The sequence below is a fragment of the Chiloscyllium plagiosum genome, chromosome 6, assembly GCF_004010195.1.
Source record: "Chiloscyllium plagiosum isolate BGI_BamShark_2017 chromosome 6, ASM401019v2, whole genome shotgun sequence".
NCBI classification, from domain to species: Eukaryota; Metazoa; Chordata; class Chondrichthyes; order Orectolobiformes; family Hemiscylliidae; genus Chiloscyllium; species Chiloscyllium plagiosum.
In genome coordinates this window covers 42,824,812-42,849,404 of record NC_057715.1, presented here as the reverse complement: position 1 = coordinate 42,849,404, position 24,593 = coordinate 42,824,812, and the positions used below count along the sequence as shown (strand labels likewise).

Sequence of the window (24,593 nt, the reverse complement as noted above, 5' to 3'; positions counted from 1 at the left end):
TTGAACAATAAAGAAATTAAGGGATGCGGTGAGAGCGTGGGTAAGTGGAACTGAGTCCACAAAAAGATCAGCCATGATCTTATTGAATGGCAGAGCAGCCTCAAAGGTTCAGATGGCCTACTCCTGCTCCGAGTTCTTGGTTCTGTATATCTCCTATTCCTGTGTTTCTATGTTCCCAACAAGCCTATGGTCTCCTGCTTCCTGTCAGCTTCCTTTCTTGAACAGAAATGTTACAATGTAGGTTTTCTGATCGAGAGAAATTCGGAAGAATATAAACAATGAACCTATTATCTTTCCACCCACTTCAAAGATGACACCAGGCCCAACAATTAGAGAGAGGTATATGATCTTACTTTTCTCACCTCTACCAGACCCCAATGAGATGTGCTTGTGAGAAAGTGTGAACGGTTTTAAGAAGGTTTTAATCCTTTTGAATACTGTGGTTTTAAAAAAATGTAAACATGCTTTCCTGTAAGTGTGACTCCAAAATGAAGTTATAAACATTTATTTTCACAATATCCAAATGAACAGACACACAGTTTCAACCTAACAGGGAAACAGAGAGTCCTATCAACAGAAGTTTTACTGGGATACTGATCCTAGCCATGTCCAAATCAAAAAGTTTTTACTTTCATCATATTAATGCCAATGCTAATCAATCAAAACCACTTCCTCCCAAATCAATCTTTGAGCTATGCATTAAACTCTCCGATCTGTCTGTCCTTATGCCAATTTTGTCCATGTCTCAAGGGGAAAACCCTAAATGACTGTCCTTGAATTTCTGCTTATTAATTTAGATCCTAGCTTCTCAAATGTCAATCCAGAATCTCATTCTTATTTCTACTTAAATTATGGGTTTCTCATTAATCATAATTAAAAAAGGTCCTCTCCCTCCAACTTCAAATTCTTCTGCAGACATGTTGCAAGGGGACTTCTCCATGTTCTGTTTCATTGTGAACAAACTGGCCAGAGGATTCACTGGCTACAAGCATTTCTGGTGATTGCTCATAATACAGGATTTCCCAGTTTTCTTTTTATCTGTATGACCTTTAATTTTTATCTATTTCCTTACAACATTTGGGTGATGATATGGATTCTGTTCAGTACTTGTCTGTTTGTACCACATCATGGAATGTAGGCTTGACAGTTGGTTTTTACCCTAATACATGAATGGTAGAGAAGTGATGAAACAGTACATGAAATCACAATAACTAAATAACTCCAGTGTTAGCCTGAGGTTAGCTCTTCATGAATGAAAAATTAATTGAAAAGCTTACCCACGTCCACTGAGGTGAGAGCACTTTCAAAGTTCCAGAGATTCTGAAATAATTTGCATAAATGGAATGAGCACAGTGGGTTAGTTCCTTAGTACTCATTAGTTACAAACAGCCTTTTAAGCTGGAGAAGTGATTATGGGAAGGGTTTTGTGTAAACCTCAGATTTTACAATATTTCAGCATATTTATATGGTATACAAAGCACCCAAGGAACATCCTGAAATCTGCAGATTTAAAGATTTAGCAAATAATGAGAAATAATGCAATTATTCAGTCACACAGATGTTTTAAGAAACTGAATCAGTATTTACAAATGCATTACATAAATGTAATGAGTCTCTAGTAAAATATCTTGAAAATAATTGAACATAAGGTACCTGTGTCAAAGGTAAACTATCCCTGTCCATCTTCTTGAGATGGCTCCAGTCGTTAACATTGCTGATCACAACATTCTCCTCAAATGCCTCTCCACTGTTGTCCAGCTGGGTAGAACTGCTCTCACCTGCTCCATTCATATCTATCTAATCATAACATTGCACCCCTTGCTAATCTTATCTTCCTGCTCCTATGCTGTTATCTTTAGTACCCCCTTAGAATTTACAACTGGCTGCCACATTGTTCTTATTTGCTTTCTTATAATTTGTATTCCCTCAGTAACATCACTTGAAAGCACAGTGTTAGTTTTCACATGAATGCTTATGATCTGCACAGTTCTAACCACCATTACTTTAATCAAATCTTCCATTGTGGCTAAACTATCAGACTGCTCATCTATCATCCAGCACTAAAAGAGCAGAAATGACTTACACTTAGCAGTGAGAAACAAAGGTGTTGACTTTGATCTCCATTCAAATTCAATTCACTGGTTACCAGACTGGCAGAAAGCTAAATCCATCTGGTCACAACTTTCATCACATTTCACCACATTTCTGTACCACCATTAAGAATGCTTACTTCCACTTCTGTAATATTCTATAAAACTTCCCTGCCCCAGCTCATCTGCTGTTGAAAATTCCCATTTCTCCATTCACTGCTTTGTTAACAAAGACTTAAATATTACAAAATGCTCCCAACATTCTATCCTTTGCAAACTAAAGATCTTCAACATTTTTCCTCCCACATCTTAATGTGGATTGGACCCCATCACTCCTGTGTTCACTGTCTTTTATAAGGCTCAAGTCAGGAACGTTTTTTATTTTAAAATTCTTATTCTTGTTTTCACATCCCTACCTTCCCTATCTCTGTCTTCCCTTTCCTCATCCCCACAACTTTTCAAGATATCTGCACTCAGCTACTTTTGGCCTCTTGAGTATCCCCTATTTTAGTTGCTGCAACATTGGTGACTATATGGTTGCCTAGGGCCTTATCTCTGGAATTGATCTGGAAATGTGTTGCTGGAAAAGCGCAGCAGGTCAGGCAGCATCCAGGGAACAGGAGAATCGACGTTTCGGGCATAAGCCCTTCTTCAGGAAATTCCTGAAGAAGGGCTTATGCCCGAAACGTCGATTCTCCTGTTCCCTGGATGCTGCCTGACCTGCTGCGCTTTTCCAGCATCACATTTCCAGCTCTGATCTCCAGCATCTGCAGACCTCACTTTCTCCTCTGGAATTGATGACCTATATCTCCCTCGCTGCCTCTTTACCCTGCTTTCCCCCTTTATTGATCATAACTTAGAACCTACTACTTTGACTACTTTTTTGATCATCTGACCTAATATATCCTGATGTGATTTAGTGTCATCTTTTGCTGTGTAACCCTGCAGAAAAACAGGGATTTTTTACCCACACAGCTCTATATAAATACAAGTTGCGTTGTTGTTTTCAAAATAACTGACTGCAACATTTTCCTTTTTTTTCCCCTTCTTCTGTTATTCAATACCATATGAACCAGCCATTCAGTCCATCAAGACTGTTCTGTGAATCAAATAAAAAAAGTCTGATCATCCATCTCAATGTCACTTTCTTGTGCTATCCTATGCATAGCTCCTGATGTCATTAGTATCTGGAAACCTATTAAGAGCCATCTTGAAAATGTTCAGTGATAGAGTATCTACAACTCTCTGAAGTACAGAACTCCAAGGGTTCACCATCCTCTGAGTACCCTTCCAAATGGACTCAGCATATTCGCAATAGTGTCTCCTCTCAGATTCCTGTTGTCACATCTGGTATTCCCAAAAGATCCCACTCTTATTCTTACTTCTGTTAATTAATACACAAAGTGAGGTTCAACATTTATACTCAACTTCTCCATCAGCTCTTTCAATTTCACAACTAATGCTGTTAAGTTTAATTGGCAGTCTGACCATAGCATAATGGATAAATTACCACTTCTTTCATCTTCAGTTTACAAAATCATAACCATCCTGTCCAGTTTGAGAAAGGATATAATAACTAAATTGATATCGCATTTTAACTGGATGTAACAAATCATGTTTCTGCTATAAAGAAGTACTCTTGAAATGCAGTCATTGTTGTAATGCACTTTTGTGCTTAACAAGACATATTTTATCTGAGTCCATCATCCATACCTAGCTGCTTTCTTATCATGAATCTGATAATCCTGGTGCCTTAAATGTTGCTAAAATAGGCTTCACACCTCACATCCAGTTCATCCTGTATTCTATCACAAAACATCAGCTTTTGTTTTAAATTTATGCCCACCATTCCCCATCAAAATCCTCATCCACTTCTTTTTTATCTCCAGGATCGATTTTTTTCAGTGCTATCCAAGCTGATTCTGAGTTTCACCACAGACTCTAATGCAAAACTCCAGAATTTTTAATGATCCCAAATAAATTCTGAAGACCCAAGTTTTCTGCAACATGTACTTGGCTTCTCCTCCCGTTGTCTGCCTTCAAAAATCTGTCCTCAGGCTAACATTACTAATGCTGCAATATACCCAGCTTGCACTCTCTCTTGTTTAGCATAAACAATCATTTATGCATGTCTTCCTTGTACAATTAGTGACATGGCCTTCAGATGTCACTTTACTGAACTTGTACCTATAAATAATGATTGGCATTTCAAAAATGTGCGAACATATTTTGTTTGAAAATATATCATTTCTATTCCATCCAACGAAAAAGAAATTGAAATAACCAAAACATGATAAGGAACATGAATATGATGACTCACCATGACATTCCAATGTTGACCAGTTAATGTTGGAATGAATCCTTTCCTTTTAATTATTTGGCATTTAAGCATTAGTAAAGTATAGCAAAATCTCATATGACTGGTGTCTGGCCATAAAGTTCAACAGTAATAATTTTGAGACTCCAGTTTTACTTTGTGAAAGATACAACATTGCAGAAGGGAAGGAAGTGATTTCATTCATCAATAATGATGCTGCTCTAAACATTTTCGATAATTAAGACCAGATCTTTGCCATTTATAAAAGGTGAATCATCTAGTCAAAATCTCCATTGAGATGAATTTAGGGAATGTTCTCCAGTGAAGAAAGAAGCAACACACAAACCACAGTTTATTAAATTACATGTACATACACATTCAATTTGTCCCACAATAAAAGCCACATTTAAAAGGCTGGCAAGGCATTTGGAAAACAGGACACCAGAAGCATGATAGAACCTCTGTATTTAAATTACTACATTAAGTTTATGTTCATAAATAGACTGAAAGCTCCCATTAAAAGAGTCAATCTCAATGCAGTTCTGGAGTCACATGTAGGTTAGAATGGTTAGGGACAGCAGCTTTCTTTCCCTACAGCACATTAGTAAACCAAGTGGGTTTTTACGACAATCAAGAATGTGGCCATTACTCATTATTGAGACTGGGGGCCCAGATTACTGCCATGACGAGCTTATCTGCCATGATAAAAATGAGAATTAGGAATCCCAATTCTGATCTTGAACCAAGCATCTCTTATTTTCCTGGAGAACAGAGTTGGGAGCAATCTATACTTCACACATACACAGGTCCTAAAGGTAGTGGGCCATGTGAGTGTTCTGCTGTCTCTACTAAAATGGGATATTGGAGTCCATGGAGGATGAAACCCAGAGTGCACAGATTAGACAGTTAACACCAGGTTCGTTCTCAGTGCATTTGCTTGGGTAGCTACGATATTTGCTTGAAGATGCAAAGTACTTTTTGGATTTGGTCTGATTACAGATTCAGGAAAGGTAAAGCACAACTGGGCTTGTAAAAAGGAGGTATGCTTGTGTGTAACTAGTGCATGCACCCTTATTTTTATTTCCCATTGAATTGACTAGGCCAATATTTATTCACATCCATAACTGACCTGCAAAAAGAGATGGTGAGCTGCCTCATTGAACTGCTTCAGTCTTTCAGATGTAGATATATCCACAGTGCTGTTAGGAAGAGAGTTTGACCCAGCAACACTAAAGGAGCAGTGATACAGTTCCAGGTCAGGGTGGTGTGTGGTTTGGAAAGGAACTTGCAGACAATGGTTTCTCCATACATCTGCTGCTGCCCTTGTCTGTCCAAATGATTGAGGTCATGAGCTTAGCAGGTCTTGTGATAGATTTGGTGAGTTGCTGCAGTACATCTCAAAAATTGTACACACTGTTGCCACTGTATGCCAGTGGTGAAGGTTGTGAATGATGAAAGTGGTGGATAGAGTGCCAAACAAATGGGCTCCTCTTTCTATGGTGCTGTTGAACTTCTGAAATATTCATTATTGGACTCATCCAGGGAATGAAAAGTATTTCATAGAATCTCTACAGTGTGGAAACCGGTTATTCAGCCCAATAAGTGCACACTGACTCTCCAAAGAGGATCTCACCCAGACCCAACACCCCCTCCCCTATAATCCTACATTTCCCAAAGCTAATCTAGCTAGTCTACAATCTCATTTGACCAATCCACCTAATCTGCACATCTTTGGACTGCGGGAGGAAACCAAAGTGTCCAGAGGAAACCCATGGGGAGAATGTGCAAACTCCACACAGTCACCGAAGCTGGTATTGAACCTATGTCCCTGGTGCTAGGATCCACTGTGCCACCTGACATAAACACCTGAATCAGGCCATGTCAATGGTAGACAGGCTTTGGGAAGATAGGACACAAATTAGTTGCTGCAAAATTCCTAGACTCTGACTTGCTCTTGTAGCCACAGTATTTATGTAATTGGTCTAATTAAGTTCATGTTATTATAGTAATACCCACGATGTTGGAAGTGTAGGATCCATTTTCTAGCACTTGAATGACACAACCGTTACTCACTACTTATCAGCTCAAGTCTGAATGCTGTCCAGGTTTCATGCATTTGGGACTGCTTTAATATGCAAGAAGGCGTAAATTGTTTTGAACATTGTGTCATGATCAACCAACAACTCTGACCTTATGATGAAGGTGGGTCTTTGATAAAGTACCAAAAATGATTGAACCTAAGATGTTTCCCAGTGCAATCCTTCAGATTTCTTGGGTCTGAGATGATTAACCTCCAACAACAACAATTACTTTCCTTTGTGCTTAGTAATTATCCAACCAGATCAGGGATCTCCCCTGATTCCCATTTATCCTGATTTTGATTTGACTCCTTAATGTCATGTTTGGTCAAATGCTGCCTTGATGTTAAGGGCAGTTACTCTCACCTCACCTCTGAAGTTCAGCTCCTTTGTCCATGCTGAGACCAAGGCTGTAATGATGTAAGGTGGATGAGTGGCCCTGGTGGAACCCAAACTGGACATCAGCCAGCAGGTCAATGCTGAGCAAATGCTATTTAATAGCATCGCCAACAACTCCACCAGTCACATTGCTGATGATTGTGTTGACAATTGGCACAGTCAAAGCTGTCAAAGTACTGACCAAAAAATGTGTGGAGTTAAATAATAAACAATGCCAATGTTTCAATATTCCAACCGACATAAACTATCATAGGAGAAAGTATGATGCTGGAAAAACACAGCAGATCAGGCAGCATCCGAGGAGCAGGAGAACTGACATTTCAGGCATAAGACCTTCATCAGGAATGAGACTTGTGAGCCAAGGAAGTTCAAATGCCCAAACCTGATGAAGGGTTTATACCCGAAATGTTCATTCTCCGCCTCCTCAGATGCTGCCTGACCTGCTGTGTTTATCCAGCACCACACTCCTGACTCTTATCTCCAGCATCTGCAGTGCTCACTTTCTCCTAGTTGATTATAAACTATCATAGTGTTTGGACTACTTGGTGGGTTTCCCAAAAGTACTATCGATTGAGCTTTTAATGGACAGCTCCAAATTTTTATAGAATGGAAATGTTGGTTTACATAGGGAATTGGGTAATGAAGTGAAACATTATATTCTTTAAGGAATTTGTGAAAATAGTTTCCATTTATTGCATTTTTTGTGTCAATGATCATGTGTTTTTTCAATAATAAGATCATTACCGGACTGATAACTTTATTTTCTGTCAGGGTGTGTCTGGGGTATGACAATGGCAGATACAGGGTGAGTTTACATGAAGAGTGAAGGAAAATAGTGGTGGGTAGTTAGGTATGAGTCAGCTCTGAGTTGCTAATTGGCTATAAATGGCCAATGTGCTGCTTGACAGGTTAGAAAGTATGAGGGAACACGAGTGATGGCTGATTGACATTGGATGGTATATGGAAAAGCAGAGCAATAGGAGATAGGCAGAGGGGCACAGGATGTCAAGGGGAATACCAGGAGTTGTGTCAGATTGGTGGATGGACATAAGGTGTCATAAATTTGTACAAGGCTTCAGGAAACGTGGATGGCATGAACCGGAGCATGTAGAGACTGAAGGATGAAAGCAGGAGGGATTTTATGTGCTTAAATCTGATTTTTTAAGTATTGAAGACCATGCAGGAGTCCTCAGTCAGGCCTCCTGCTCAAAGACCCTCAAGAACAGGTAGCCTTCTCTGATCTTCCTGGTTACCCAGCCCAAATCTCAATTCAGCCTGCCCATCAATTGAGAATTGAAATGCACACAGCCACTTCTACAGGTCAAGATCACGGAGTAAGGATTTTTCCTGCCTCTGTGCACCTAATGCAGGAATGAAAATAAGGACCTCAATTTCAGTTCTACATTTATTAATTCATTTAAAGCTGCCATAATGGAATCTAGATTACTAGTCCAGCGATATTACCCATTACCACTATGTCACCATCACTCCCAAGAACTCAATAGCTCAAAATATATTCATACAGCTTTACAGAAATTTTAAGCAGTAATTAGGTACAATTAAAAAGAACACATCAATGTCTATCATGCTCTTAAATTAGTTACATTCTTCCATAAAGCAATCAGTGATCTGATCTATTATAGTCAAGAGGCCCAATTTAATCTTAGGAGCAATTACTGGGACATTAGGAATACAATCTAAATGAATACAAAGTGAGAAAGCCCAAGTGGTAAAGTAAGATTTCCATTTTTTTTCTGCATTCTGTCACACTGTGGATTCACAGACTCACAGAAAAGTTCTGTTACTATTATCCCATAATTGCACATAAGCACCAAACTGCATCTGCAAATGCAACAGCAAAGTTACCCACACTAACTACCAACCATCTTAATGAATGGGATTTCTGAGCTCAAAAATATTTCATTATGAATGACCTAGAGAGATGGCAACAGGATAAATTGCTGAGAGGGTTGCAAAAACAAATAAAAACACACAATAGATCTACAAAAAGACAAATAGAGAGGGCTTGGGAAAGAGAAACATTCAAACTGAGACAGAGGGACTTCAAGAAAGGGAAGGAAATGACAGCGTACACACAATTCTATCATTCTTTCTTTCTTCTATATCTGGAATCCTGGATTTGATAAGGCTCTGGAACCAAAAGAATTACATTTCACAACAAAACTTTTGTTTCAATGTTTTCAGTCTCTGTTCTGAACTTCAGGGTATATTGAAACCAAAGAAATGGCTGCTCTGAGAATTGTTTGGGAAATAGCTATATCATATTATACATGAGCCTATAAAAATGAGCAATATTGCACAGAAAATATAAAATCCATTGTAAAAACTCACCATTGCTGACAATTTTGGCCCGTTGATTTGAGCATTCATAATCGCATCATTCACTAATGAATGGAGATTCAGCAAAACGTGTTCTATATCATAACTTCCCTGTATTCCATTTGACAGATCCTCCAGTGACCTGATGTACTCCCGCCAGTGTGGGTCAATTTCTGCCATTGCAGCAAGGCATCCTCTCATCACATTCAGGCAATAGCCCATGCACGGCTTACCATTTGTCATTCCATAACAATGGGAGCAGAATAGCATCTTCAGCAGAGCTTTGCTACATTCTTTAGTGTACTGTAAGTGATCAGTTGTGTTGATAACTTCAATTCCTAAATTTAAGGCCTGCAGGAACATATGACTAGCCATTAGAGATTTTGACATTTGACTCGTTATTAATTTTGGAAGATTACCAAATGGATTAAGGTCCTTCCTTGCCATCCGTACACATTCTGCAAAGTCTGGGGAGATGTCAGTGAGGGCAGGATTGATTAGATGATTATAGACCAATGGAAAGAGACTATCAAAAAATCTATTAACAAATTCGTCGACATTCATCTCTGAGCCAAAAACAAAGAGTGCAACATCAGTGAATAGTTCTTGAATTGGTGCAACTGCTTGGAAGGCCATATTCCGGTAGGTCGTTCTGAACAGCATCTTGGTGTTATTCTCTGCATGCCAAATGATATTCTGAAAAGACTCTGCAATTAAAAGGACAAACTGGTAAATCATTCAGCTTCAATAATTTCACAATCTAACAACACAAAGTTGATTATTTTGTATCCTTTCCCCACATTCTGTGGCAGTGTTCTACGTGGATGTACTTGAGAAGTTGGATTCAAAATCATTAGAAAGCACCTTTTCTAAATTCAGTGGAAGCTAGAATATGAAACATCATACTACAAACAACTTGTTTGTAGCAGCATACAACTTGGCTTTTCTTCTCCATTGCACATTTGCATTTAGATTTTGCATGACAGGTGGTGGCCATGGCAGCAAGTGCAAGACTAGCATGTTAACTGATATAAAATTGCAAGCAACCACATAGGGTTGACTTTCCATTGTGGTTCCATTGCCAGCAGCAAGTTGAGATTCATGCAGACGGCCAACTTGGAAAGGTAGCTGACTGACTTAAAAAAAGGTTGAACTAGACACCATTTTACAGGGCCCTCAGCATTTTGCCAACAGCACAGGAGTTACATGGAGATCTCCCTGCAGCATCCTGAGGACCGGCAGAGTTCCAGGCACCACATGCACAAAGATCCAAATTGAAATCACTCAATTCTATCATGTTGAATCCTAACAGACAGATGAAAGTAATTACCCATTGGGCTGGGCATAAAAAATTGTATGGTCCATTTCTCAAAAGCAAATAATTTCACAAAATTTGTAAGTCAGACTGGGCAGAAATGTCAACACTAGTCATCAGTCAGTCTGGAATCTGAATTCCAATTAGCTTTCCTGATAGATTGTTTTTTTTTGTATAAACATATGGGTGACATGCTCAATCGCATGACATAGACGACCAACATGCTGGAAGGGACAGATTCAGAACAGAACCAGCAACTGAACACCAATGAAATGCAGTTAGTCATAATCAGCAGCAGAATTTAACCTGAAAACAATCTGTAACCTCACAACCTGGCATATCCATCATTCTACCATTAGTGTCAAGACAAGGAAAAAAACCTTTATTTGAGGAGCAGCACTAAGCGTATCAATAAAATTTGGTGTTCAAACCCTACAGGTTGAACCACCATACTCCAGCGGTCTCAGGACCAGGCATTTGCCAGACTGGCGAATTTGCCAGATCACCAGCAGTAACATCAAGGTTTGCATGCAAGTTTTTAAAACACATTTAAACGTTGCTACACAACAAGTGTTCATGGCTCTTCTACATTTTATGATTAGAGTCAACTAAACTTTCTTTCTGTTAATTGTATTTTCAAACAGTAAGTGTTACTCAATATGGAACCTGGAAAAGGATAAAGTTCCATGAGCACCAAAGCATCAGAGATTTTTATTCTTGTGGGAAAATGAAATTTTTAATTATTATGTCTTCCTCATGCAGATGTGAGTAACAAAATAAATCATTTTAAAAAAGAAAGCCACGAGTATGATCTGAATTATTCTGAAGTTAAAAACACCATAGTCATATCAGTAAATCAGTGTAATCAGTGTAGTCTAATCAGTGAATTTACATAGCCAATAGATGTGAAGCTGGAAAAGCACAGTAAGTCAGACAGCATCCGAGGAGCAGGAAAGTCAACATTTCAGGCCAAAACCCTTCATCAGCTGGAACTAGAACCATACTACGAGTAGGCCAGATCAGAATATGCCAAATTAGGAAAATTTACAACAAAAAAACTACATGTGTGCTGAACAGCAGAAGCAGAAATTTGTAGACAGCGTTAATTGATCCCACAGGCAACAACTCAGAAATCCTACCATATACAGTCATGAATGATGTTGGACAACTCACCATAAAAGGAATTCCACAAACTTCCCACCTTCAATGATGGGACAGACCAGTGTATTCATGAAACAAACATCCTAAAGAATACTCCTGACTGGAAATTAACTTAGCCAGCCATTTAAATGCTGCAGCTATAGGGATAAGTTAGATGCTGGCAATGTTGTAGGATTCAATCTCCCAAAGCCTGTCCACCACCTGCAAGGCACAAGTCAGGAGTGTGATGGAATACTCCTCACTTCTCTGGATGCAAGCTGCAACAACACTCAAGACTCCATTCAGGGTAGAGCATCCCACCCATCACCTTCGACATCAACTGCCACCACCACTGCCTGAGTGGCAGCAGTATGTATCAGCTACAAGATGCACTGAAGCAATTTGCCAAGGCTCCTTTGAATGCACCTTCCAAATTTCAGACTTTTATAGTGTGAAACAAGGAGGGTAACAAGTAGATGGGAATCAGCTTCACGTTTCTCCTCATGTCATCAATGAACCTTTTGCCAATGCCTTAAAACTGTGCCCCTTGGATCTCAATCATGGGAACAGTTTCTCTCTACCTATTCTGATGACCCCTCATGAATTTTAACTTCTCTATTAGCAAGTTCCAAAGTAGGCTTCATGCATGTCTAATTATGTTCTCCCCACCCATTTATGACATGGGTATGGACAGTAAATTTAACCATTGAATGTTGCATTTTGTATGAATGTACAGATTTTATTTTGCAACATAAAATTATAATTGATAATTACCCAAAGGTCAGAAAAGAAGCATTAATATTTCATGACACATTCAGTGCAAACTGCTATGCCCATCTTTATTTTACCAACAATGTTTGTTGAACATCCTTTCCCTCTTATAAATAGCAATAACCTAAGTTCAAATAACTGGCTGCTCTTGTAAACAGTAGCTTTAAACATTCCTGCAACTTCAAACGCATTTCAGCAGTACTCCAGTACCTTGTAGCTTTATAGTTCACTATACAGCAGTGAACCTAACATGACCTTTTGATATCTAAATGCATGTCTTAATTTACTACTTGCAGTCAAGTTGGGGCCCTGTTAAGGGTAGTTACAGCTGAAATCCATGAAAGAAAACATGTACAGTTTCGATACAACTTTCTCTACTTATGTATAAACCTATACTTTCCACAACCAAACAATTAACAGTAAACTCACTTACATTTTCATACAATGGCTGGAATGTAGCAGCAATTATCAGCAATTGTTAAAGCAACAGTTTAGTACTGTCAGGTTTAGCTTACATTCCTTAATCTTACACATGTACTGATCAAAAAAGTGTCACCTTACATGTAATTTACTTGAAAAATCTGGCCTTCAGAATTGTAATTACTCGAAGTTTCTCAGTCATGCCTTGAAGAAAATCTAACTGAAAGCTAATTTCTCAATGTCTCTTGATTTGTCATTGTTATCACATTGATGCAGAAAATGTGCTGGTACGCAGTTGACTGGAGGAGAAATTTGATGCTGAAAATTGCAGAGTCCATTATTTTCTCACAACATTATCTGAACATTAGTATGTCCTGACAGCATATCCAGAGAGCTGTAACATATTCAATATAAATGAACTTGACCCAAACGTTTATGCTACCACCTATCAAGTATTTGTATTTTGGTTGAAGGCCTTCAGTACAATTCATTATTATTGAAAGAGCACCACATTTAATTGCTGTGTTGGAGGTTAAGATCATTTGTTCACACTACATTTATCACAGTCATTTTGCACCTTGCCATTCAATGTGCTTTAATAAATATTGAGTTGAATTATAATAAAGAAAAGATGGCTACCTCAATAAAAGCACACTGTCAAATGGAAACCGATGGATATCACTCTATTAAAACTGACCTGACCAAAGCAGAGGGGACGGCAAGAGGTTGGGAACATTAATTCATTTGATCAGGGGCTTTCTCATGCCTGTTCAACCTCGACAAGGGATTAGCATCACACTTCTGGGTTTTCTGATCAACTAATGTGGATATATGGTCAAACAAATGATTCTTATTTATAAGGAGCTTCAGTGAATCAGAATGACTGCAGGCATCCTTCACTGGGAAAGTTTGGGCTGGTAATGAAATGGAAGGAAGATTAAGGGAGAGGTTGGGAGACACAAGAAAGCAGAGGCAGGTGGGTGTAATTAGAGGACAGTGCCAAGCAGGAGAGAATAAAGCATGGACCATGTAGAAGAAGTGGAAAGGAATATATGGGAGTCAGAGATGATGGGGAGAAATAAAAATGGAGAAAAGATGTGTCTACGGATGTGTCAAAAGAGAAAAAAAGTGAAAAGATGGGAGAAGAGCATGTCATGAGGAGAGAAGACTGACAAATGATGGGGGAAGGATCAGTAGAAATGGGAGAGGTGTGGTGGAAAAAGTTATGAAGTAAGGCAAATAACATGAAAAGAGTGAGGAATGGATAGAAGCACTTGGAGCAGAGGATGTTGATAAGATGGGCTGGATATGAATGTCACAAACAGAGGATAGAGGATGAAAGAGGAAATGGGGTATACGTAATACTGGTTGTACTGTTTGACTCGGTGAGAAATCCTAAGGCCTATCAGCAAATTTAAAGGAACACATGGGTTTCAGCAAACTTACAAGAAGAAGATTCATGGAGTCTGCCACAACTCTCTGATATGTGTAAGAAATGTCCAAAAGATATTGGAGGACAGTTTGGATAAGGCAAAAAAAGAGATGCGGAGTTCACAATATATGATTAAATTGCAGACAGAATAACCACCTGGTAACTTAAATGTTAGTTGCACACTGAGATCACAAAAAGCCTGCTCTGGTTTTCTTGTGCAATCCTTTAGTGCCCACTCCACACCCCCCACCATTATTGCCCTCATCAAAGCAGTACCCATGTGAGCCATGCACAGCTTGTATGTCATTTCCACATAAGTTACCCATAGTACTGATGATTATGGAACTGAACTGTGTAAGCACTCAATTAACTTCAGCATTACTTTGTCTTCTTCTGAGCACTAATTAAATTGTTGTTTTTAATCAAGGCTTAAATGTTCTGGGTGTATCATCCCACCTACTGAGGGATGTGGGTGTCAGCAAGACTGTTGGAAAACAAAATGAGATCAGCAAAAATTAAATTCTCAGTGTCCAATAAAAGAAGTTCTAATCGTCAAACAAATGTTTAAACATGAGATGAGAATCTCACCTGTGATTATAAAGAGACCAGATTGCTTCCATTTGCATGTCTTATTAGTTAATCTCATCTCATTGAAATGCTGTTGCCTAATCTTCCACTCTACAAACTAGAAATTGACAAGATCTGACATGAAAGTCAGAACGGGCGACTAGCGACTCCAGCTTGCCACTTGCTCCTCTGGTCCTCAATCTTGGTAAAAGGCTTATGCATCTCCTTCTCCTCGGATGCTATCGGACCAGCTGTGCTTTTCCAGCACCAGATTTTTTGACCTCAATCTTGGTAGGCAGTCGCCATTATTTCATGGCATAGACCAAGGGCAGCAACTGCCCACACCCATGTTTCCCTATCCTCATTGCACACCTCCAATTCGCTTACAATAGGTTTTACATATTAATGCTGCACTTTGAGGCATACTGGTGTCATTCAGTGTAACGTTGCTGCCAGGATATTTTTACACAGGGCCAGGCAACCAGTAATGGATTTGACCAGGCTGCACTTCAGGAGTGCTCACGTGCTCTCCTAACACTTAATCAATTTACATCAACTTTGATGCTCGCAGCATTTCTGCCTCGCTCTACCTTTCTCAATATTTGGCCCCTCAGACAGTTACTACAAATTGTCTTTTAGCACAGACATAAAGGCAGGCAGCTTGTCATTGTTGTCAGCAGCGATCAATCAAAGGGGTAAACATGTGTAACACCATGCTACCAATCTCACATCTGTATCATGTACCAGTAGCTTATGCAGCTAACAACTGCAAGTGCTTCAATCAAAGTCTAAGTGGAGCAGTCTGTAGTCATGTCAAGGGAGATATCCTTAAGTCAGAGTACCAGGCACAGTTAATCAAGAATACACCATGATATCAATTGAGGTGATTGGACACAGTAGTCAGGAACATGAAGCAGTACAGGTTCAGGGGAACTATACCTTTCCAATCAAGAGACTTGGCCACAGCTCCAGCACAACCTGTCGGAAGAATTGTCTTAAGTCAATTGGAGTGATCAATCAGGGGTGTTGTAAGTCATCAGTCAGGCATGTCCATCCAAGTTATCAGGGTGGTCATTCACTGAAATCAAGAGAGGGATAATATCAGAGGCCAACACTGGGAGAGGGAAGCTAAAGAAATCAATTGTGGGGTTTGGAAGCAGCATATTAGTGTGTGGAGAGAATAACAATTGTGAAGGCAGGCACTCCATATATAATCGGGGTGACTACAAAACATGGGTAGGAAAGAGGTCATACAAGGTGTGGGCACTTTCAGTCAGCATCATTTTGGCTTCAATTGTGTATTGCTATGTCTGGCATAACAATGCAGTATGCCTGAGGCTCCCCTGAAGTGGGAGATAAAGAGTTAAGTGAATGAGTTAGGTTGGAGTGTGAGGAAGATACAAGCTGATGATGTTGACATGGACGGCTACCAAGAAGGGAATGTAAAGATCTGGAGAATTTACCTAGACTGAGAGGCTGTGTCTATGACTCACTCTGTGAAGTACGATTGCTGTTTCCTTCCATCATCATCAAACAGCAAATAAACAATAGAGATGAAAATGGCTGTCACCACATCCAGTGTGGTGAAGATTTCATTCTGTGAGGGAAAAGCTCAAATTTAAAGTAATGTAAGGCCTTTCAAAGGGCAAAAGCATTAAACAGTCACCTTTACAGTCGATGAAAGAAACCCGTGATCATAAAATGCTTTATGTGAACAGTTTACAATGACAAACTGTGTGGAACTGTCGCCCAAATACTCTTGGCCACGTCATGCAGCACTATGAATCAATCCCATGAACGACAGTGACGTACAAATACTGTAATGTAATGAAGCCTGGAAAGATTCACTGTGGTTGCTAAAGTAGCAATCACATTGTACAGTTGGTGCTTGCTTCTCAACATGGACCACAAAACATTATGAATCAATAATAAGGAGGGATTGCCTCTTCCTTCAATTTTGTAGTTGCAGCTGGGAAGATATTCAGTCACACAGTTGATGTGAAATTTAAAAGTATCAGAATATATTTACAATGAAGTATCTATGTACCTTCAGAAGGTCACCTCCAGTGCAGTCTCAGTGCAGTTCCAGGCTCCGGAACTGGGATGGAGGGAGTCTGCCCTACAGAATTGTCCTGTTCTCCTTGGAGCTTTGGTCAGGTGACCTGTATCTAAATGGCTCAAACATCCTGAGTGTGTCCTGCCTAAAGGCAGGTGCACCAAACCCTCAGGTTGAACTTTGACAGGACTGAGAGTGGCTGGTAGGGTGGAGGTGAAAGGCATGGCTTCTTGTGGTGAATCTTCAGAGGAGACTTGTGAGGAGCCTGTGAGCTGATTGCTTCACTTGCTGGGTGCCAACTGGCACTGCCTTGTCTCCTTGTGAGGAACAGGTACCTGAAGTGAGGCCAAGGTCCTTCTTTCCGCTACTGCCTTGCATTGATGCTGAGCATGGGGGAAGTCAGACTAACACATACCAGAGGAAGCACAGTGTTAACAATGTTGATGGAGTCCTCTGACTTTTGAACCAGTTTGCCCAGTGCCTCTGACAAATCTGCCTGCTGCTCTGTGCCTTCTGGTGCATTTCTATGAAGTTGCTAATTGCCAATAAGGTTCCCCGTGGTAAACTACTGAAGAAAGTGAAGTCACATGGTGTGCAGGGTGTTCTACCTTGGTGAATAAAGAACTGGCTGAGCAACAGGAGACAGAGAGTAGTAGTTGAAGGGAGTTTCTCAAAATGGAGAAAGGTGACCAGCGGTGTTCAACAGGGATCAGTGTTGGGGCCACTGCTGTTTGTGATATACATAAATGATCTGGAAGAGGGCATTGTTGGTCTGATCAGTAAGTTTGCAGATGACACGAAGCATAGGAGACTGTAAAAGAATACAGGAGAATATAGAAGACTGGAGAGTTGGGCAGAGAAGTGACAGATGGAATTCAATCTGGGCAAATGTGAGGTGATACATTTTGGAAAGTCTAATTCTAGAGCGAACTATACTGTACACGGAAGAGCCTTGGGAAAAGTTGATGAGCAGAGAGATCTGGGAGTTCAAGTCCATTGTATCCTGAAGCTGGCTGCACAGGTGGCTAGAGTGGTCAAGAAGGCATGTGGTATACTTGCCTTCATCGGACGGGGTATTGAGTATAAGAGCTGGCAGGTCATGTTAAAATTGTACTTGACGTTGATTCGGCCACACTTAGGATACTGGGTACAGTTTTGGTTGCCACATTACCGAAAGGATGTAGACGCTTTGGAGAGGGTGCAGAGAAGGTTTACGAGGATGTTGCCTGGTATGGAAGGTGCTAGCTATGAAGAGAGGTTGAGTAGGTTAGGATTGTTTTCATCAAAAAATAGGAGATTGAGGGGGGACCTGATTGAGGTCTACAAAATCATGAGGAGTATAGACAGGGTGGATAGAGATGTGTTTTCCCAGGGTGAGGAATTCAATAACGAGAGATCACGTGGTGAGAGGAGAAAAGTTTAAGGGGGATACACGTGGAAACTACTTTACACAGAGTTTGGTAGGTGCCAGGAACACGTTGCCAGCAGAGGTAGTAGAGACAGGCATGGTAGATTCATTTAAAGTGCGATACAGGGATACAGATTCTTAGGAATTGGGTGATAGGTTTAAACAGTGGAGTTGGATCGGCTCAGGCTTTGAGGGCTGAAGGGCCTGTTCCTAGGCTGTAAAATTTCTTTGTTCTTTGTTCAATACATGGGGTCATCACCTGCCTGGGGCTCAGGGGCTGTCTGCTTTCCAACAATCCTCAGAGTTCCAAAGACTTGGGGTATTTCTTCCTCAATCATCTGCAGAGACATGGCAGTGATATGTTCACTAACTCTAACCTAGCTGGTGGAGGATCCAGGAAGCAGTCTTAACACTGCATTTTCTGAGAAATCTGTGGCTTCTTCCTCGCAGTGAAGAAGATCCTTGTGGGGTTGTTGTCTTAACAGTGGAGGCTGTGCAGATTTCACTGGCGCCAGTAGGAGACAAAAGAGAGGATGCACTGCAAGGATAGTCATGTTAAATTACATTCACAGTGGCAATAATAGAAAAGCAGCATAACAATGACTTGGCTGCTGAGACATGGACATTTCAGTATTACAACAGTAATGATAACTGGCTAGGGATCCTCTCTTCATAGGGGATAAGGAAACAAATGACAGTACCATACCATTTGTCTTGTCTCTTTCTGTCCTACTGTGGGCTACTTTCTCTTGGGGAAAAAAAGGGAGGCATTGAATGAGATGAAGTTGGCTGGCACAGCTCTTAGTGCTGGTGCAGATGGGAAGAAAGTGGTGAGGTATCCTGAGTGACAGAGTGAGTGAGTGAGTGTGTGTGAAAGAGACAGAGACAGTGCGAAAGAAGGAAGAGTGAAGGAAGATATCACATACAATCAAGAGAGAGAGAGAGAACGAGATGGATGGAAGGTGGATGCAGTAGCAGAGAAAAGATGGTAGCATTTAGTCTGGCAGGGGAGAGATCTTGCAATAGTATTAAGCATTCCTTCAGACTGTGGAAACAGTGTTGACTCTGGTGGCAACCTCAGACAGGTGTCTTTTAGCATGGTTTTCTCTGCAGGTTCACAGGGAAGAAGATGACCTCTGTTGTACTACCCATCCATCACGACTTCAGAGTCCCCATCCGAAAAGTGGGGTGCCAGTTTCCATCACATAAGATGTCCAGGTAATTCTTGTGACAACTCTGGACTGACAGTGCTTAACCTGGTGAACAACAATGTTTTAAACATTGCATTGGAATCAAGAACCCCAGGGTATCCCAGCAGCATTGAATACGTCTGCCTGCACCAAGAGGGAAGATACAACAAGAGGAGCACCATAACGGCATGGTGCATGGCTAATCATATGAGTTTTGGAAAATAGCATGAGAAATCACATGCAGGCTCACTGATTAAAACTCTCCACAAAACTTGCTAAAATTGACTCTTGGCTGGTTTCTGTTAAAATTCAGCTCAAAGGTACAACAACATTTTTCTTTTACTTGTGTAGATTCCCTTTAAGACTATTACTGGTATCTAGTCTTAAATAGTACTACCTTCTCCTACCTTAATTCTTTTGATGAATCAAATATAATTTGTTATGCTTTACGTGAAATCAATAATTTAAAATCTTATTAAATTCACTCTGTGGCTAGGATTCAAATCAATTTCAAAAACTATGAATAGCTTGCGGAAACAAAGAAATGGAGGAAAAGACTAAACTTGTGTTTACTTATTTAGTACCTTTAAACTTCATTACATTTTTTTTTAAATGCACATCCAACAACTTATTTCTGAAGTGCAATTAAGGATGTTGTACCGCCAATGCAGCAGCAAGATGGCATACAAGATTGCTCAAACAGGAACAAAAATAATGACTAGTTAATCTAATTTTGAATATGTTGTGGATAGTGAATTATAAAGCATCACTGTCTTTCATTTATTTACTGGGGGTCGATTGCATTCCTGTTCAATGCATAAGTGCTCTCATGAATGAAATCATGTATAAAATCCAGATGACTAAGTATACAACCATCGTAATCTAACATAAAATGCCCCCTTGATCCAATGACTCATCATGAGAAATGAAAAATAACTATTTTTGTTTTGGCTAATTACAGATCACTTTTCAACCATACTTAAAAATCCAATCACTTGACAACTAATCTCATGGGGACTAAAGATGTCATGAATGATCATTATTCCATGGAACATGGCAAAAAAACAATCAGTCTGACTTTATTCTTACAGTGCCTACTTTGTTTCACTTACCTTACAGATTTCTTGTTAATGAATGGTATTTGGTCCCTGTTCCTAATATACAACATCAATTTTAAACTCACCACCATGTGAATGCCACTATATGTTCTTTAAAATCAGGTTTACAGGTTGAGGTTTATGATTGATTTTCAGATTCTCAAAAACCTCAAGTCATTAAGAATTCTATATTTTTCCCATTATTAGTATTGCTAAAATTACGTTTTGTGGAAAATAAAGCTGTAGTAGAAGTATTGTTTTCTGATAATAGCTAATGCTGTTTTTCAGATATTACAACTCCAGGTCTGTTTTATTTGAGTGGGGACCTCAAAGTGAACAGTGGATAAGAAAATTTGGATTTACTAATTAGAACCAACCATTCGTTCTAAATTTGGAGATGCCAGTGTTGAACTGGGGTGTACAAAGTTAAAAATCACACAACACCAGGTTAGAATCCAACAGGTTTAATTGCATTTATGCTTCCAATTAAACCTGTTGGACTATAACCTGGTGCTGTGTGATTTTTAAATTTGTTCTAAAGCCCTGCTCAATATTTATAAGCTTGAGTGTGCAATGGTTTTCTGAATCTATGGAAACAAAAGGAACTGCTGCATGCCACCAAAAAAGATCAATTCACTTTTTACTCCTCTATTTTCCATTAAATCAGAGAGGACCAGCCTTGAGCGCCAATGTCAGAGCCAGCTGAATGTTGTAAGGTTCTATTTGCTGTGCACCACTACAAATAAAACTGGTTAATTTTACAAGATCAGTCCTGTGGCTCAACTTCCAGCAACCTTCAGGCTGCTTATTCTGGTCACATTTTCCAATTTGCACCTAAAATGAAACCAAAACGTTGCAGATGCTGGAAATCTGAAACAAACAGAAAATGTTGATGAAACTCAACAGGTCTGACAGCATTTGTAGGGACAGAAACTAACTCAATTGGACTCAAAATGTTAACTCCATTTCTTTGACCACAGATGGTGCCAGATCTGTCAGGTTTCTCCAGTACTCTCTGTGTCCAGTTTCACGCCTAAATGGAGTTGAAATGCCCATCAGCCATGATTAAATGGCAGAGTGGACTCGATGGGCTGAATGGCCTTACTTCCTATGTTTTATGGTCTTATGGTCTTAAGTGTATTCTTCATCTCTTTGAGATCTCAAGACCCATTATTTGAAACAAATGTATCATCAACTCCTAATATTTTCAGGTCTGGCATCCATCTTCCATAAATATTCAATGAAATTCTTTAGGACACCACAAAGGCCCCATTTTCTAAACCTTGCCTGAGATATGATGACGTGAGTGAGGTCCTAGTAAAGCACAGCAGGTAAGGCAGCATCCGAGGAGCAGGAGAATCGTGTTTCGAGCATAGGTCCTTCCTGATGAAGGGCTTATGCCTGAAACGTCGATTCTCTTACTCCTCGGATGCTGCCTGACCTGCTGTGCTTTTCCAGCGCCACACTCTTGACTCTGATCTCCAGCATCACTTTCTCCTGAGATACGATGACACTCAGATTAAGCTCACCTCTATCAAAAGGAAAGCAACCTATGATCCTTTGGGACTAGGTTGACTTTCACTTTTGCTTCAGTTTTACATGGAAAGGCAGGACATATTATTTCAATGGCTGCTAAAGTGTATGGGATCTTAACTGTGTAGTTTATAACAATTATGTTTGACACTGGCACATAATTTTCAAGTGGCAGCAGGAATACAGAAATCTAAAGGCTGTCTGGACATGTGGAAAAGGCTTTGCAAAAAGCAGAGTCTTCATTTTTCATAAAAGAAATAATATTCAAAAGCAACATGGTTATGCTAAACCTTTATGAATAATTTAGTAGGTTTCAATTCTTCAATCACGCTTGACAAAGAATGTCAAGACTTCACAGGGTGCAGAAGAAGTGTACCAGAATGATACTTTGATGAAGGGGCTCAGGTATAGCGGGGGACTCAAGAAGCTGAGATTGAGGCTCTGTTTCTGTACTGTACAACTATGCCTTTATAAGAGACGATTAAGGGGAGAGTCAAGGTATGCAAAGTCACAGGCAGGTTCTAATTGAGTTAGTAAAGGAGAAATTGTCTTTGCTAGGATTGACTGAGTGATCAAGGATGAAAGGCTTCAGGTGATTTGCAAAAGAGCCAAAGAAGAGATTAGCAGAGTTTCTTTTACGCAGCTAGCTCTTCTGACCTGAAAGACACCACCTGGAAGGATGGGGGAAGCCAATTCAATTGCAACTTCCAAAATGGACGTCAGCAAATAACCAAAAAGGAGAAGCTTTCAAGAATACGGGATTGAGGTGGAGGACTGAGAATAATTGGATAGCTCTTTCAAACAGTATGATTCTCCTTGTCCTCTGGTATTCATATTTTAAAACCTGGAATTCAATTTGACAGATGTTCATCAGAACCCCACAGAAGTGCTGACATAAACACTTGTTAAACTCCCAATGGGCTGTTTTGTTCTGCCGGTGAATGTCTGTGTTTATCTAAGAGACTGAGTTCAGTGTTAGAGGTTCAGTCAGGTACTCAGAACTTGCCTGCAAATTAACCTGGAGGCATAAGTTGGTTAATATTGGTCCACCTCGGTCATTAACAAGAATAACTGAAGGGCAGCACCACAGTTGACTCCCCAGTCATCCTTTCCTGGTCCCACAGATTCAACTTGGTTCTCTCTCCCCACAACTCAATCTGACTATCCTCAAAATTCCTATCCTTCCCCCATTTTGACTGCGCTACCAGCTGATCAGAACCAGCTCACTCCCCAAACCAGCTCTCTATCTCCCATCATTACTACCTGATCCAACTTGATTAGCCACCCATCCTCTCCATTCAACCCAACCTGAATCTTCTCTTGCAACCACTCCAACTCTACCTGACATACTCGGATGGCCACCTCACCACTCCAAACGGAGTGCTCATTCACTGACTTACTCATCTACCTGCCCAGTTACTCATTTGCCCATGCTGCAGTGGGTCTTCCCTGAGTTAATCAACATGTATCTTCTACCATTTCTCCAGTCTGCTGCTGAGGCCCCCCCCATGCCTCATAATGATAGATAATGAATTGGTTACAGAAGATGAATAATTTTCAAACACATCAATAAAACATCTGTTTCAAACAATCATAACTCCAGCTGGAGTAAAGAGCTCAATCTTGAGTTGTGCTCTTCCGAAGAACCGTAAATTTAAACTTAGAAGAAGTTTAGCATTAAATGCAGTCCATCAGGAGAATATTTTTTGATAACAGTGAAGATCATATAGCTGGCACAGTCTATTTTTTTTTAATTAATTAAGGCACAAAGGATTGTAATGCAGCTGCTCCTTGTAATCTTGTTAAGCATTTAAAAACGTTTTGCCACTGTGACACAATGTGAATGCCTCAGACTTTCTGAGAGCCCAAAGTGAAACTTGGAGAAGAAATGAGAGCTGATGAACAAGGAAGGCTTCAGTTGTTCACTGGTATGGGAGGGGCAGTAAGGGTGGACAATGGGCATGAACAAAGTTGATGACAGGGTGGGACTTCTCCAAGAAAAAATGAACCTCCCCTTTCACGGGCAGCATAAATCAGCTCAGACAGCAAACTATTAGGCTCTGCCAACAAGAATTTAAAGGGGCTACACAGCTATTAGAAAGCTGTCTAACTTTCTACCCACCATTGCTGTCTCAGAGCCCATGATCCCAAAATTACATCACGCAACTTCCAATTGAGTCACAAACCACAGTTTGGACAGCCTTGTGCTAAGAAGGACTATGATTAGAGTGGTGCTAGAAAAGCACAGCAGGTCAGGCAGCATCCGAGGAGCAGGAAAATCGACATTTCGTGAAGGAGTGCTTTATCAGGAATGGGTCAGGGAGCCTCCGGGGTGGAGAGATAAATCGGTGGCGGTGTGGGGCTGGGGAGAAAGTAGCCAAGAGTACAATAGGTGAATGGGGGCGGGGATAAAGGTGATAGGTCAAAGAGGATGGTGGAA

General features: G+C 40.2%; 1 protein-coding gene across 1 annotated transcript in view; it reads right to left on the bottom strand.

Moving 5' to 3' along the window:
• The window catches only part of gpc5a (glypican 5a), a 1,026,959-nt gene that overhangs the window by 775,675 nt on the left and 226,691 nt on the right, over positions 1–24,593 (bottom strand). The window contains exon 3 of the mRNA XM_043692684.1: positions 9,237–9,931. Within this exon, the coding sequence (XP_043548619.1) occupies positions 9,237–9,931 (695 nt within the window). The remainder of the gene's footprint in view (positions 1–9,236; positions 9,932–24,593) is intronic.